This window comes from Pocillopora damicornis, chromosome 1 (assembly GCF_964200805.1).
Source record: "Pocillopora damicornis chromosome 1, jaPocDami1.2, whole genome shotgun sequence".
Classification (NCBI taxonomy): Eukaryota; Metazoa; Cnidaria; class Anthozoa; order Scleractinia; family Pocilloporidae; genus Pocillopora; species Pocillopora damicornis.
Window position 1 is genome coordinate 9,543,257 of NC_142670.1, and position 15,006 is coordinate 9,558,262.

A 15,006-nucleotide genomic window follows, 5' to 3' on the forward strand; every position below is an offset into this window, starting at 1 on the left:
GAAAATTTTGCCGAATTCAGCTCCATTTATCATCTACTTCATCATGCCCAAGATAAGCAAAGGTTGCTCTTAGGATCTATCGCTGCACTTAAATTTGATTCACGCCGCTTGAGAGTTTTGAGTTTGCGACGTCCTCATAAAACGCTTTGGTACGAGTTTGAATTTGATGCAAATCGTGATCTGTGATTGCATATTCATGGCGTTAGTCTCCATTTTTATTTTTCTGTCAAAGACGGACCAATAGACAAAAAGCAACTTGTACCAGATGTGGAGCATTGTTTTCTTAATACAATCGAAAAACCTCACGGCATTAAGAAACTTTTTGTAGTTGAGGTTTTGTAAAGAAGCAACTCAAAAATAATTGACTTTAAAATGATTATTTTTGTTTGAGCTCTGCTAAATGAAAGTTTTCTCGAATAAACTTCTTTTTATCGACTGGTAGCTAAAGCTATTACGCCATCTGTTCGTATGCATAAAATAATGGAAATGATTATTATTTATTCATCTCGCCTATGACATGCCATACGTTTCAGTTGATGGGTCTATTTAATTCGTACGCCTTTAACTTTGATGGACTAACTCGCTCATGTGTCAATCAACACGCATTATTATCATGCAAACCATCACTTTTGTGTCCAAATGTTCGAATTACAACATTTTAGAAGGAGCGGTGAGGTCAAAAGCTCTTTGTGCGAGACGTTCTTGGGTCATAATGATGTGCTCTGTGGGCGAGACATTCTACTCTCCCAGTATCTCTCCACGCTCATGGAATAATTGATTGTCTATTCTCAAATATTCCCGAGTTAGCTGCGATCTATTTAGTGAATCGAAGCTTGAAGCGTTTTGACCTATCGCATTTGAGCGGTGTCGAGAGAAATTTTCTTGTATAGTCCAGAATTATGGTTTATGCCATTTCCGCCTAACATTGCCCCAATTTAATTCCAAATTAATCGTTGTATTTTTGATTCACAACGATACTCCTTATTTTAGGAATGTGAAAACAAAATGGTTAATGTAACTGATACACAAAAGATCCAGCCATAGGGGTTTTTTCTGTTCTTTCTAAATTAGTTGTTTGTTTATTTATTGAAACATTTACGTATTCATCTACTTATTCATTAAGCAACAAATTTGAATGTCAGCCACTAATACTATTAGTATTATTTGTTACAGTACAATTTAACCGACAGAAAGAGCATTATTTATCAACAAACCTAACTACTTTATTAAACAACTTGTAATATTCCTATCAATGAGCGACTCTTAAATGAAGTAGAGTAATTATCCTTAAATAAACTTAAAGAAGCCCACTACAAACTACATCTCAGCTCAGTATTGACACAATCTCACAGTTGTCTCCAAAGTTCACCTAAATTAACAATCTTCCACAGTAGCTCTCTTTTGGTAAAGCGTTCTGAAAAATCAGTCACTCCCGACAACAATAAGTACTACTGCTACACGACTCAGTCCTTATGTACAAAGTATTCCAGAAAATTCTGGAAGCTTACAACATAACTATATTGGTAGTGTTACATCATAACTACGAAACCTAGCAAAATGCTCTAGAAAGTTCCTTGGTATACATAGCCATTCTCGAAATTTCTAGAAACTTATATTTTCGGTTATTATCCATAGCTTATTGTTAATAGTAATAATAATGTTTGATAAAAAATTTGTTAACTCAATAAGTAAAACGCCGAATATGAAATAATCATGCAGCAAGCGCAGAGAGTTAGCGTGCAAGAATCAAAAAATAAATACACACAGCTTTTTTTTTAAAGAAAAACGAGCCATGATTTCCTGGCATAAATTCCCGCCTTGTCTGTAACAGACTGTAACCTTATTCGAAGGACAGTCGTCAGTATACTGAGCCATTAGAAATTTAAATTGATAGATTGGTTTATGTCGTCGAATCTTGCCCGCATCTATCCGATTGCCGAGAGAATAACCTTATAATCATGAAGAAGTTAGGTTACGTTTACAACTAGTTGGGTGCTTAAACAAATATGAACAGAATGACCTCTTTTAGCTGCAGATCGTAACTCAGACCGATCGCAACCGACTAATCGCTGTTAACTAAGTGTTTGTACCAAGAAATTGACTGTCTTTTCCGGTTGGGTATATCCACTTATTTAAGTTAAGTGCGATTTCGATTCAAATTTAGCAAAAGACTGCAATTCGACTGCCCATATATCCCCAACCTCACTTGGATTGACCCGTGAGCTCTTCCTTGAACAGTTGTTCTTTATAGAAGATGGAAAAACGATATTCATTTTTCTTTTGAATCGCTCTTTGATCTGCAGATAGACAAGCAATATGAAATACGGTTCTTAGTACTAGTACTCGGATATCTATCGAAATACTAAAAGTTAATAATCAGTTTGATGTTTTTTCTTACCTGAGTGTTTCGCATACAGTGTAGAGCGAAAATCAGGAAACCCTGAAGCATAAATATGATTTCAAGATCATTAATTTTTACAATATGCCAATAAATTAGTCAGATATCTATTAAGATTTCCAAGAAGGAAGGAAAATTGCATATCTTATAATGGAAAAAGAAGTCTGTCTTCTCTTGCATAGTTAACAGCTTTTTGTTTTCAAAATTCCAAAAAATATCATATGACCATTGTAACGGTGTCTCACTTGGTTAGAAAGTAACATAATAGATATTGAACGATTTTGAGAGATATCATCGAACACTGACCTGAGCAGAGTTAAGTATGGTGAAGATGTAAGCGAAAGCTTTATGTACAGGCGAGAGGAGACCGAATAGCCACGTGACACCCAGCAAGGGAATCATCACCACACTTGCTTTGATGCCAATTCTAGGAATTAAGAAAAAATATTCCATAACTTTCGTTGACAATGGATTTTCATTGTTAGATATAGTAAGGCCTGACTGATTAATGAAAGAGGAAGTTTGAGGAATATAGCCTCACAGGAGACTATATTGTTTTAGTTTTATGTTGTAAATCCTACCTTATTTGCTGAAGATGGTTGTCTTCCCCTGTTGGCTGCAACAAATTGGTCATCTCCCTTAAGACTCGTATGAGTATCAAGATGTTGAGCTGAAGAATACAATAGAAATAAATTGATTATCTAAATATGGTTATCGAGTAGCCAAAGCAGGAGAGGATCCTTGACAGAGACATTACTAGTTTGGTAACAAGCTTGGGATAAAAGAGTCATTGACAGGAAATAGAACTCTCAACCGGGGTACCTAGATTATGAGCTTCGATTATCTGACAATGAGCTAAAGAAATCGCGAACTAAAGTGTCTAAACTGAATGAACTATGTCAAGTGAATCCTAGCGTTAAATTATATCAATTTACTATCTTCTACTCTTCCTGTTCCTTTCTTCCTCTTCAATGTATTTTTTTTAGTTATTCTTGCGCGAAAAAAATCTTTATATATCAATGTGAAACAGTGAGAAACCATCAACAGGGGGGAAGGAATTTTTTTTCTTCATACTATGTACTAAAAGTTGGATAATTTATGAAGCTATCCTGTGCTTGTAAATACACTGTCTCAACAGGTTTTTCTCGCTGTTAAAGGCCATCAATAGGTTAAAATCGACAAGCATCCTCGCAAACAGCAGCTACGTCCAAAGTTTGTTGTGAGTAAATAGGAAAAGAAAAATGGTTAACATTGTGTGGGGTCATATCATAAATATTTAAATCGTTTTTTAACGAGCAGAGAAAAAAATCTTTAGCAGCAAGTAGTCCTGGTAAACCAATCACAATCACCAACACGTATCATAAACTCACAATTTCAATGAAAGCTACAAAGGCGACGAATATCCACATCAGGTTGTTAGTCGAGGAAAGCCAGCAACTAAACTCGAAGAAGTGAAACACAGGAAAGAAACACAAATTTTTAGCGAATGAAATGATGCCAATTTCAAAATATGTGCAAAAACAAAACAAACAATTAAATGCAACAAATTAAAAGGAGAAGAGTAAGAAGAAACCCTTGAATTTTTTTCTTACTATTTATCACTCGTGTAGCTTTGCAACCCTTCTTTCCCAGCAGCGATGCCAAGTGACATGGCCACCATGATCACTGGAAGACCTACCCATAGAGAAAGGAAGGAAATCGTAAAACTTCGCTGGATGACAACATCATATTTGGTGATCCGAAAGCATGGTTACAGTCACTAGTGTATGTTGGGAAATAATGGACTTACCCCATGAGATGACGTGATACATATACATCTTGCTGTTGATGTTGTAAACTTTCACAACGAAAAGGTAGAGAAATATTCCCTCTGTCAGCATCCAACAGAAAGCGGCCATCAAGAAATACTGCATCAGAGCTGCTATTGTAACACAGGCAGCCTGTGGAAAGAAAGAGTTTTCGTATTCTTATCACGCTCCTTTCGACAAGATATTTACGGTGCAACGGGGAAATTCATTTCATGGATAGAAAAAGGGGCCACTAACTTTGTTTTCTGTGGCGTTTATTCCGGCGAGGAAGAGGATCTGTCCAGCTCCAAGGGACATAGAAACACTCATTCGAATTTGGGAGAGAGGTTGACCAACATCTCTAATGAAATAGTAAAAAAAATAGTAATAATAGTAAAAATAAAAAGAATGAATTAGGGAAAAGCAACAACAACAATAACAACAATACACTAAAGACACTAAGCACAACAAAGAAGAGAATTGAATTAATTAAAATGTACAGTAAAATATGGGCAAAGAAATCAAGTAAAATTCTGACAGCAAATGAAAGAAAAAAACTCGGTAAATAGCTCCAGAAAGTACAAAAAAGAAAGTATCACGGGGGAAATGACTAAACCCTGAGCAATTCATAAACCATGAAACCATGAGTTGTTCAGGCGCTCTTTATGGGGCATGGAATATAATTTGAATTTGTGAGTTACCCGACATGCGTGTTTTTATTGGCATGGAGATTTGCATTGAGATCTCTTTTCTCTCTAGCATAGTTGAGGGAAGTCAAGAATCACCTTACTGATATTCAGGTACATTACTTACGTGAGGCAAGAATAAAGTATTAATGTTAAAAGGATCCCGACGATGGAAAGGCTTACTCCGACGTAGGTGATAATTTTCAGAACTGTTTCGTCCTCTTCGGCGAGCTGTGTCAAAAAGAAAAAATTCAAATAAGAACATTGAGTTAGTTAAATGTTAGTTAAACTATTATGGTTTTTGATTACCTTTGTGCTACCGTCGTAGTTCATTAAGACGGCAAAATGCGTCAAATGATTGCAGCTGCAAACTGTTTCTTCTGAGTTGCTTTTTAATGAAACTACATGGCATCCTTCCTCTGAAAAGCCTTCTGATCTAAAAAAAAAGTAAAGTTAACAAAGCGAACAAAATTAAACACTGTTTGGGGAAGAGGTGATGTTCGGTAATTTTTACGTTATAGTTGTAGTTGGGAGAACATTTTAGTCGGACTTTACGAAAAAAGACAACATCTTAGCTTCCAGGAAATTGTTAACCTGAACAATGAATAAATACTATACAATAATATATTGCAGTTTTTTACCTTGTGTTAAAGCCACTCCAAAACATACAGCGCTTCTCTGCTGTCGAAACCTGAAAATAGATTTTATCATGTCAAAATAAATCAAAACAATGCATAACAACTTATTTTAATTTTACCTTCAGATTTTCGAACTTTAGGATGACATTTACTCGCAACTTGTTTGGCTTGGGGTCCATAGCTATGGCCATTATCTTGGAGTTGATATAACTATGAAGGAAATTTATTTAAAAATAAATCAGAATCAAAGAAGTAACATCGTGTACCTTTGACAGATTGAAGCGAATTTTTCATGAAGGTGGAATGGTCTGAGACAGGCAGGGAAACTTCCAACCCCAGTTAAGGTTTTGGAAAGTGTCTAAGTTCAGGTTAGTTGAACGTAGATCTTATGTGTTTCCGTGTTACGTATTTCCATGGAAAGCGACATGTAATAATAGGAAAATAGCATCACCTTTTGTTGTCTGTTTCACTCCTGATAGCTTGATCTGTCAGAAGTAGGTCATGCAGATCCTTGTACACGAACGCCACTACCAATGATCCTTAACCCCCCAAAAACAACAAATAAAGGAATCAAACAGCAAAAAGCACGCAATATTCAAATTTTCTTTAGGCTCTGAGGATGTGACATCAGAAGGAAGGCGGATAATGAAAGAAAATAGACTATGTAAACTAATGAAGCTCATTCTTAAGGTTTTATCTCGATATATAAAATTCCACTAGAGAAATTAAGGCAACTAAAAGCTGTATAGGTAACACCTTAGTTAATACGAACCATTTTCCTCAAAGTTTGAAGAGGCAATATTGATTTTCGTATGCCATTGTTGTACCTCAAAGCTGAAGTCACTCGCATTCAAGCGATAGGCTTTTTGAATTACCAAAACTGTCGGAAAAACAATACTTATAGACAACATACGTTTTGCGGTATAGTTTATAATCATATTGGATGGACGTGTATGTATTGTATTTACCCTTTCATGACTCTCCAACGAATACAACCTTTTTAAAAACGCTTTTTTAAAGGAAAACTGAATAAAAATGCGAGTAGTTCTACACGGACTAAAATTGTGAAAAATCATTTCTGAAATGTCGTTCCCCGTTTCAGCAGAGAAAATTAGCGTTCATTAGGGAGTTTTTACGAGTGCGGTTAAAAAGCAGGGATTTATATACGTCGCAGACGATATGCCAATTTTGAGCTCAGTGCATAGTATGAAGTAAAGGGAAATATTTGCAAGATTTGATTATTCCAGTAGTAATTTCTGCTCACAAATATACTTTATTATTAAGGATAAATTGCAAAAACAGAGCGAGAAGAAGGGTTTTAAAATTTTGAAGGATTCCTTTTTTCTCTTCTTGATTGTTCAAGAATACCTCTAATTTTCCTCTCCACTGCAAAAAACTAAAGCGTCAAAGAAATTTAAAAAAACAAATGAGTCGATGACATACAACAACATTTCTAAAAGGTTAGGTTTACAGTGAGTTCTTACATCGTCTAGGAACTAACACAACTCAGTCCGTTGGTCAACAAGTCAGTAAGTAACAGAGGAATACACTTTAAAACTAAACAGAATTGTAGGCCGTAACCTCACCTATTTTTGAGAAAACGAACCTCTCCAAAGGTCTCATTCCGCTCAGGTGTTGCTTGCCATAATTAAGGGCAAATTTCTCGAAGGCTTTTGCCACTTTAAAGATGGATATTCTTAGCGTTTTAACCTCTTCCATGCCAGCCTTGTCTTTTGTGACGATCTTAATTTTTATGATGAAATCTTCAAACATAGTTACAGCCTCCTACAATTACATAAAATATTTCCAGATCTTAATTAGCCTATCTCGTATAGACAATTCGTACTAAGAATGCAGATAGAGCCTAGCCTGAGGCCTCAACTGATGTTTAGGGTTTCAGTTGCTAGAAAACTCTTTTAGGAACCTGAATTTTTATTATGAAAATTGTATACCTCTATGGTACTCCCTCTGGTATTGATCATTTCGTCAAATTCTAAAACATACTCATTTGCCTGGAATGAATAATTAAAAAAAGTGTCCGTCAAATTTATAAACCGTGCAGGTCCTGAAAAGAAACATGCAGAGACATATTTGGAACACATACCAGTGCCCTTAACAACGATGACAATGATGCTGTTTGCAATGGCGAGAGAGAGGACAGCGACGGCGACGGCAAAGACGACAATGGCGATGACGACGTGGATGGCGACGGCGAATGCAATGGCAATGACGAGAGCGAGGACAAGGCTGAGGACAATGGCGATGGCAATGTCGATGGCGACGGCGACGGCGACGGCGACGGCGACGGCGACCGCGATGGCAATGGTGATGGAGCTGGCGAGGGCGAGGGCGAGGGCGAGGGCGAGGGCGAGGGCGAGGGCGAGGGCGAGGGCGAGGGCGAGGGCGAGGGCGAGGGCGAGGGCGAGGGCGAGGGCGAGGGCGAGGGCGAGGGCGAGGGCGAGGGCGAGGGCGAGGGCGAGGGCGAGGGCGAGGGCGAGGGCGAGGGCGAGGGCGAGGGCGAGAGAGACGGCGACGGCGAGGGCGAGAGAGACGGCGAGGGCGAGGGCGAGAGAGACGGCGACGGCGAGGGCGAGAGAGACGGCGACGGCGAGGGCGAGAGAGACGGCGACGGCGACGGCGACGGCGATGGCGATGACGGTGGCGATGGCGATGGCGAGTGTTCACTAGTAGCTGAAAAAGACAATATTTTAATAATTTGTCCCGTATTCTGTTGTTTGAATTGTAATTCCACCGATAAAATTCCATTATGCCTTATTAGACTTTTCTCAATCACGAGTTATTTCTCTGTAAACAACTTCCATTTTATCACTTATTCGAACCACATTATCCAATACCAAAAAATTCACATGGAACTGAATGCTACTGACAACGGCGAAGGAGACAACGGTAAGCGTGGCACCGATGCATTTTATTTTTTCTTGAGGGTTCTTAGACAATAAAGACAATAGACCATAAATAGTGTGATTTCAGATAATTTAGGTTTTATTTTTCTTTCTTTTTGGGTAAAGTAATGTGATATTTTCGCTATTTTAAAAGTTATGCTTTTTTTCCGTTATAAAACTGAAAGCGTTAGGAACACCAAGTGTCCAATCTCAACCCTCCCAACCAAAATAATAGTTCTTGCATTCTTCGCATGTCTATGTTTATCTTTTTGGTGAGCAGAATATCAATTAAATTCCAACTCAGTTTTGACTATTTTTAAAACAAAAGAATGTATCTACGCCCCGTGGTAACATAATTATGAGAACTGAGGCAACCCTTACTAACCTCGGTGCAGAATAGTGGTTGCTAGGTCGATCGAAGTGCTCGCAATATTCGAATTAGATGCAGGATGGTCAGTTTATTATGTTCACCGCACATTTTGCGCTGCATTGAAATTAGCCCCTACAACTTTACAGTTCAAACGATTGGATATTAAAATAGTATGCAATAAACGTAAAAGTCATTCCCCTTTGCGAAGAACAAATAAGTCTGCAAGTCTTCTGTATTTGTTTTATAAAACGATAATCGGCATGTATCTTAACTGACATGAGTCATTAGCACACAAAAGATATCGCACTTCACATTATCACGCGTTATCAACTAGCAAAGCAATTGGACTGATGATTCTTTGCAATTGGAATTCACTATCAGTTTCGTAACTGCTGTTACTCGTAATAGTGATAATACAGAACCGTCTAACTTTCCTCCGCTCACAAGGTTAAAAGTTAGACATCTATATCGTTAAAACGTTCATTGAGATTGTTTAAAACATATTTTCATTTAAGCAAAGGTAAGTGTAAACTTGATCCTGACTTTCAGAGTATATATATATATATTCTGTCGTGAGTATCACAAACGTTAGGAAAGAATGTTTTTGTTACGCTTAAGCGCTTCTAGAGCCTTTTAGTTTACTCAAAAGAACATTTAAGAAAAAAACAACAACAGCGACAAGTTAACTCACCATTGGAAATCTCACAAATATAAGCATGCTGGTTTATCCAAATATCCCTTTTAACACTACCAAACAAGCCCCTTTTGTCATTACTGAACCGCTTGTACATGAAACCAACGTCGTGTTCACCACTTGGCTCCCCTTGTCCCCATTTGGAAACAGTCAGCGGTTTCCCATTCACCCAGGTCCAATTGCCGTCCTTTTTCATTAAACCAATACTCCATTTATTTTTACAGCTGGAAGTATTCCGCCTTTGAATCTCGTTATTGATGAAATTCCATTCTTCTTCGGTTTCAATGGAAACTAGGTCCCCTCCTTGACTCTGGCAGATATCTCTGTTCAGGTGCCAGTACCATCCATCCACCGAAATAATGTACCGAGAGTTTTTAAAAGTTATATTTAGGCATTCCACAACATGATAAAGATGAAGACAAAGATACTAATTATTACGATGACGATAAAAAAAGATAATTATAATAGTGATGATAACATAATAAGATTATGATCACAATCACAATAAAGGAGAAAAATGAATGAGATAAAAAACGTGACTTATTCTTTAAATGATTCCTTTTTTCTAACATTGTTTTTTTTTTAGTGTAAATTAATACAATACATCTTTCTTCGCTCCGGCGTCTGCAATCTCTGACCTGCTTTTCTGAATTAGTTAACTTCACATCAGCTAAGATTATCTATGAATTCATGTAATTTTGGTAGTTGAGGTTTTGAAAAATAAATTAGTTCCTCGCTGAGCTGAGCGCCGTTGCTGTTGTTGTTGTTGTTGTTGTCGTTTTAAGGCGTGGATGCGCTTTTGTCTTACGCAATCTCTAATTGACAGGTGTCAGATTGTGACAGATACTTGTTAAAATAAATTGTTTCAAAAATTCTATGGAAGCCTTTTAAATCATCTTGTTCCCTACACTAAAAATATTTCGGTCAAGCCTCTCTTCAATTTGCATTACCTTAGTCTGTTTCAACTACCATTCACTCGCTCAAAATTTGTTCAGTTCATGGAGGATCTTGCCTTAATTATAACCTTAAATCATTAGGGTTGTTTTTAAAAACATTTCGTTGAGTTTAAGAGGGAAAAAACTGTTATTCACCAGCCTAGGTCGGTCCCTTATTGGGAAAAACTGTGCACTCTGTCCTAAGTGCCGGTTCTCAAGACCCTGGGCACAGTACTACCCAATACGGACCTCTCGGCTGTGAATAACATATTTATCACTGACTCCTAAAAGAAACACACACAGACACACCCACGCACGCACGCACAAAAAATAAAAATTCTTCGATGTGTTATGCTCAAAACAGCATGGATACACTCACTGACCTCAGTGAACACTTCTAATTTGTGTCACAGAAAAATTCAGTTTGCTAGATTATTTCAACCGTAGCACGCTCGACAAAAGTTGAGAAATGTACAATTTCCGTCGCTCTTTTCCAGCTGCAGGCGATGCAAAAAAGGACAGTTCTAGAGTGATCAAATTGCTTCTTGAAACATGTGTCCCGGAAATTTTTATGGGTATTATGTTCAAACACTATTAGGCGCATGAAAGTTCATTTATCGCTTACACGTACAAGTTAGGTGAGCTGAGCATATTCTGTGAACAATATTTTTACTTTTAAGAATCAAGAGAAATTTTCATGACACAAGTGCAAGACTCTAATATTTCAGCACATAATATACTTTATGGTTGGAATGTGATCTTACCTACGGGCATCTCGCAAATGCAGGCACTTTCATTATTCCAAGAGATACCATTAAAGAGGCTTCCATTCTCGGATATTTCCGCGCAATTGTCGTTACTCTCTGGCTCAGAATATCGCCATTTCGAAATATTCAGATGTTGTCCACTCTCCCAAGTCCAATTCTCGTCTCTCTTCCTTAAACCAATATGCCATGCACTAGTATTCCCAGTACCACGCTTTTTAATCTCATTACTGATAAACTTCCATTCTTCTTCAGTTTCGATGGAGACTAAGTAACCTCCCTGGTACCAGCAGACATACCAGTTGAAATTCCATCTTGCTGCACTTTTCGAAAATACGTAAGAGGAGTTTTTGAAACAGGTTGCTTGGCACTCTATGAGAAAAAAGAAAGGAATGAATAAATAAACGAAAAAATGCAAGCTGATGATAACAATTGTGATAATGATAATGATGGAGACGAGAAAGTATTTTTTTTTGACACTATTAATTTTAATAACAAACAATGGGCATCAAAACCCTCTACATCACTGAAGCGAAAGGTTTTAAAACTGGAAATAAGGGAGATCAGGGTAATAGCACCGTTATTCTACGACTTTTTTGTTTTGCTTTTCAACTTACGTTTTGAGTCACAATCCGATGTAATCCCAACAGGAAGTCTGTAAGTCTATGGCTAATTATTATGATAATCAATCAGATATTATCTTTTTTCATCTTCAGTTCATTTTAAGGTGCATAAATGTTAAAATCGGAATTAAGCTGCCTCACCTGTTCCGGGCAAATCCACTAACAAATGAAAGATGACTGCAGAAGAGAAAACGAGCAAATGAGTTGATTATTATCTCAAGAATAACATTTGAAACAATGAGAGAGTTTATTAGATCTCGAGTTAGACTAGTACTAATGCAGATTATTTGTTACATACCCTTCGGCATCTACCCATGACTTTTATTACCTTCCCAAGGGTGCAGACGGATAAATTTTAAAAAATGCAGCATCTCCACAATTTATCAACCAGCTGAACAAAAATTTTTACATGTAGAAAACATTTTTAAGTATACGGTAGACCTTCGCGAATGTCCTTCGAAAAACTTTTTTACACGGGCTATTCGGAGTGCAACCAAACTATATAACATTGAAAAGGTGCGCTATTAAAAAAAAAGCCTCGTTTTAGCTCGCAACAATTCGAAACGGACAATGCTTTATTATTAATCAGGTATCGATTCTGACCGCTCAAATAAAAATTCTGCTCAATTTTAATCTTGAGGGGTTGGTCTCCAAAATTTAGTGAGGATTTTCCCATATTCTTGGGAGTTACTAAACTATGGATCAGCAGACCGCGGAACCTCCACCATAGATTTTTTTATAAAAGAAGAGCAATGAGATAAGCATAATGTTTACTTTCGGGTACAAAGGAGAATAATTCAAAAGAGAAGTATGTTTTAATTTTCCATGACGTCCAACTTGGCGAGCATTCGGCAATCATCTACTCCGAGTGTTAATGACTGAACAACAATTTGAAAGCTCTAACAGTTTGGGCATCTGAATAGTGCCTCATCCGAAAGCTCTCAGAAAAGCTTTAGGCTGGAATTCACTGAACATGACCCTGGAATGAGGAACACCATCGCATCATTTCATGATGATCCATTAAACATGACTAATAATTTATTTATTATTTGAACTATACTTAAATTAAAAAAAGAATCTCCATGTGGCCGTAAGGAGTTCAATTGCTGAATTTTAATTCGTAAAAATAATCAATTTCAAGGGTTGTTTGAATTATTTGACTCTGAGTGCACGTCACTTTAACCCCTCAGCTCATTCAGAAAAGCAGCTATCGAAATTCATGGATATTAACGGTGTTTTAATTTGCGATAAGAAAGGAAAAAGTACACCAATTGAAACATTTTTTTCCAAATACCGGATCGAATGTTAAACTTTGAATCTAACGCCAGTTTAAGTGGACCCTGATGATAAAGTTCGATCTCTTGTCTAAGCACGTCCAACGTTCAGCAGCTATCTGAAGTCGACACGTTTTTTCCTTTTCACATCTTGTCATAGTGGTATAAAACGATAGCAACTCAGTTATCGTGTTCCTGTTATCCTAAATATGGCTGCTAAAGCTGTTGTGCAAACAACTATGACGCAAACAACATGACCACAGCATGAATGTCTCGCCTGTGCTTTTTGATCTTAAATTGCTTTGCACTATATGAAATCTAAAAGGCTTCAGGAATCCAATTTGTAAGAGATCCTTCTCCGATTACGAACTAAGAGTTTAAAGCGGACACCTTTAGAACCTGGTTTGTTTTGTCTTAATGAACAGTGCCAATGTCCGCCAACTGACATTTTCTTTCGGCCAAACTTCACAGGACGTTCAAAAATCGATATAAAGTTTTGCAAAAGGAAAATCAAGATATAATTAGGTGGTTACTATACTAGCGCACAACTTTTAAAAAAGGTTTTGCTCTCTTTGTGGGATTCAGTTGTACTCATCACGCAATTTGGTGGCTACCGCACAACAAACAGGAATAACTAGCGTCGTACTTACCCAGCACACAACATGTTAATAGAGTTTTGAAAATTTTTCCGGATTCAGTTCCATTCATCATCCACTTCATCATGGCCAAGATATGCAAAGGTTGCTGTTAAAAGGTATCGTTACACTAATATTTGATTCTCCCAGCTTGAGAGTTGCGGATATACGGCATCTTATAAAACCCTTTTGCACGAGACAGAGTTTAATGCAAATTATGATCTCTGATAGATTGTTCCTGACGTTTGTCTCCATTTTTTTTCCCGTCAAAGACGCAGCAATAGATAAAAGGCAGCTTCCACCAGATGTGAAGCATTGTTTTTCTTAAAATAATAGGAAAACTTCACGGAATTAAAATACTCTTTATAATTCCAATTTTATAAAGAAGCAGCTCAAAAATAATTGATGTTAAGAATGGTTATTTCTTTATCAGCTCCGCTAAATGAAAGTTTTTTAAATCAACTTCTGTTTTATCAAACGGCAGCTAAAGCTAGCACGCCATCTGTTCGTATGCATAAACGAAAATGATTATTGTTTATGCTGCCGTTTCAGTTGGTGGGTGGTGGTAATTATTCCGCAGCCTTCAACTTTAGTGGATTAACTCACTCATGTGTTAATAACATGTATTAATATTTTTACAGCACGGCAAACTCCGAGTCAAAGGATTCCTTCTCGATTTTCTTAGACCGTGAACTCGATGTGAGTTTACGTAAAGTTGATCGTTAATTGATCAAAAAACCAACGGAGGCCAACGGCCATAGTTTAGCGTTCAGCCTACAAAACAACTCTCCCATGCAAAAGCGTCGTGCAGACCATTACTTTTGTGTCCAGAAGTTTGAATTCCAACATTTTAGAAGGAGCGGTGGGGTCAAAATATGAAGTAGCCTTAGCTGCAATAAAGTTAGCCAATCGAAGCTTGCAACGTTTTGAGATATCACTTCTTCCGCCTAAATCGCACGCTTCTTCATCCATGCTGATTTATAAAGAGGTGCAATGTAGTTTAGGTTGTTGTAAACCGAGTTAGACACATCTACATGTTCAACTCCTTCTTTCGCTGGTTGAAATTCCTCTTCAATGCTAGCCTCTCCGTTGTAGTGATATTTGAAAGCCAGGCCCTCGGAAATTTTCCGCATTTCTATCGCTGAGCTTTTTCCCGTTAAATTGTCTACTCTGTGTAAAAGTTCTTTACTCGCTGTTTAATGAAGTTTGCGCAAGAGAATATAATCTCTTGGTTAATGCCGTTTACGGCTAGCATCGCCCCAATTGAATTCCAGATTATTCGATGTACTTTCGATTCAA

The 15,006-nt window shown here is 37.4% G+C and overlaps 3 protein-coding genes across 4 annotated transcripts in view; 1 reads left to right on the forward strand and 2 right to left on the reverse strand.

Moving 5' to 3' along the window:
* The window catches only part of LOC149051840 (replication factor C subunit 1-like), a 362,202-nt gene that overhangs the window by 310,691 nt on the left and 36,505 nt on the right, over positions 1–15,006 (forward strand). The gene's annotated exons all lie outside the window — the stretch shown is intronic.
* Positions 1,071–9,862, reverse strand: LOC113681375 (adhesion G protein-coupled receptor L4). The gene is made up of 18 exons (XM_089209955.1): positions 9,474–9,862; positions 7,614–8,200; positions 7,462–7,521; positions 7,096–7,294; positions 6,282–6,389; positions 5,961–6,048; positions 5,629–5,719; positions 5,513–5,562; positions 5,181–5,307; positions 4,999–5,102; positions 4,444–4,546; positions 4,188–4,338; positions 3,991–4,072; positions 3,769–3,835; positions 2,980–3,068; positions 2,705–2,825; positions 2,399–2,440; positions 1,071–2,297 (listed from the first exon to the last, which is right to left on the reverse strand). Exons 1-18 carry the CDS (start codon positions 9,670–9,672, stop codon positions 2,133–2,135), a joined length of 2,433 nt encoding a protein of 810 aa, XP_089066081.1. The 5' UTR covers positions 9,673–9,862; the 3' UTR covers positions 1,071–2,132.
* LOC149051859 (CD209 antigen-like protein D) lies at positions 11,153–13,913 on the reverse strand. The gene is made up of 3 exons (XM_089200082.1): positions 13,723–13,913; positions 11,940–11,975; positions 11,153–11,547 (listed from the first exon to the last, which is right to left on the reverse strand). Exons 1-3 carry the CDS (start codon positions 13,793–13,795, stop codon positions 11,153–11,155), a joined length of 504 nt encoding a protein of 167 aa, XP_089056208.1. The 5' UTR covers positions 13,796–13,913.

Excerpts from the sequence above, each read along its gene's own strand:
- LOC113681375 (XM_089209955.1), bottom strand. The coding sequence starts at position 9,672 with ATGAAAAAGGACGGCAATTGGACCTGGGTGAATGGGAAACCGCTGACT. Across the intron at positions 6,390-7,095 it reads GTTCGTTTTCTCAAAAATAG|TTTTGGTAATTCAAAAAGCC; the intron begins GTGAGGTTACGG and ends TTTTTCCGACAG. Across the intron at positions 3,069-3,768 it reads TTGTAGCTTTCATTGAAATT|CTCAACATCTTGATACTCAT; the intron begins GTGAGTTTATGA and ends TGTATTCTTCAG.
- LOC149051859 (XM_089200082.1), bottom strand. The coding sequence starts at position 13,795 with ATGATGAAGTGGATGATGAATGGAACTGAATCCGGAAAAATTTTCAAA. Across the intron at positions 11,976-13,722 it reads ATTAACATGTTGTGTGCTGG|TCATCTTTCATTTGTTAGTG; the intron begins GTAAGTACGACG and ends TCTCTTCTGCAG. Across the intron at positions 11,548-11,939 it reads AGTGGATTTGCCCGGAACAG|AGTGCCAAGCAACCTGTTTC; the intron begins GTGAGGCAGCTT and ends TTTTTCTCATAG.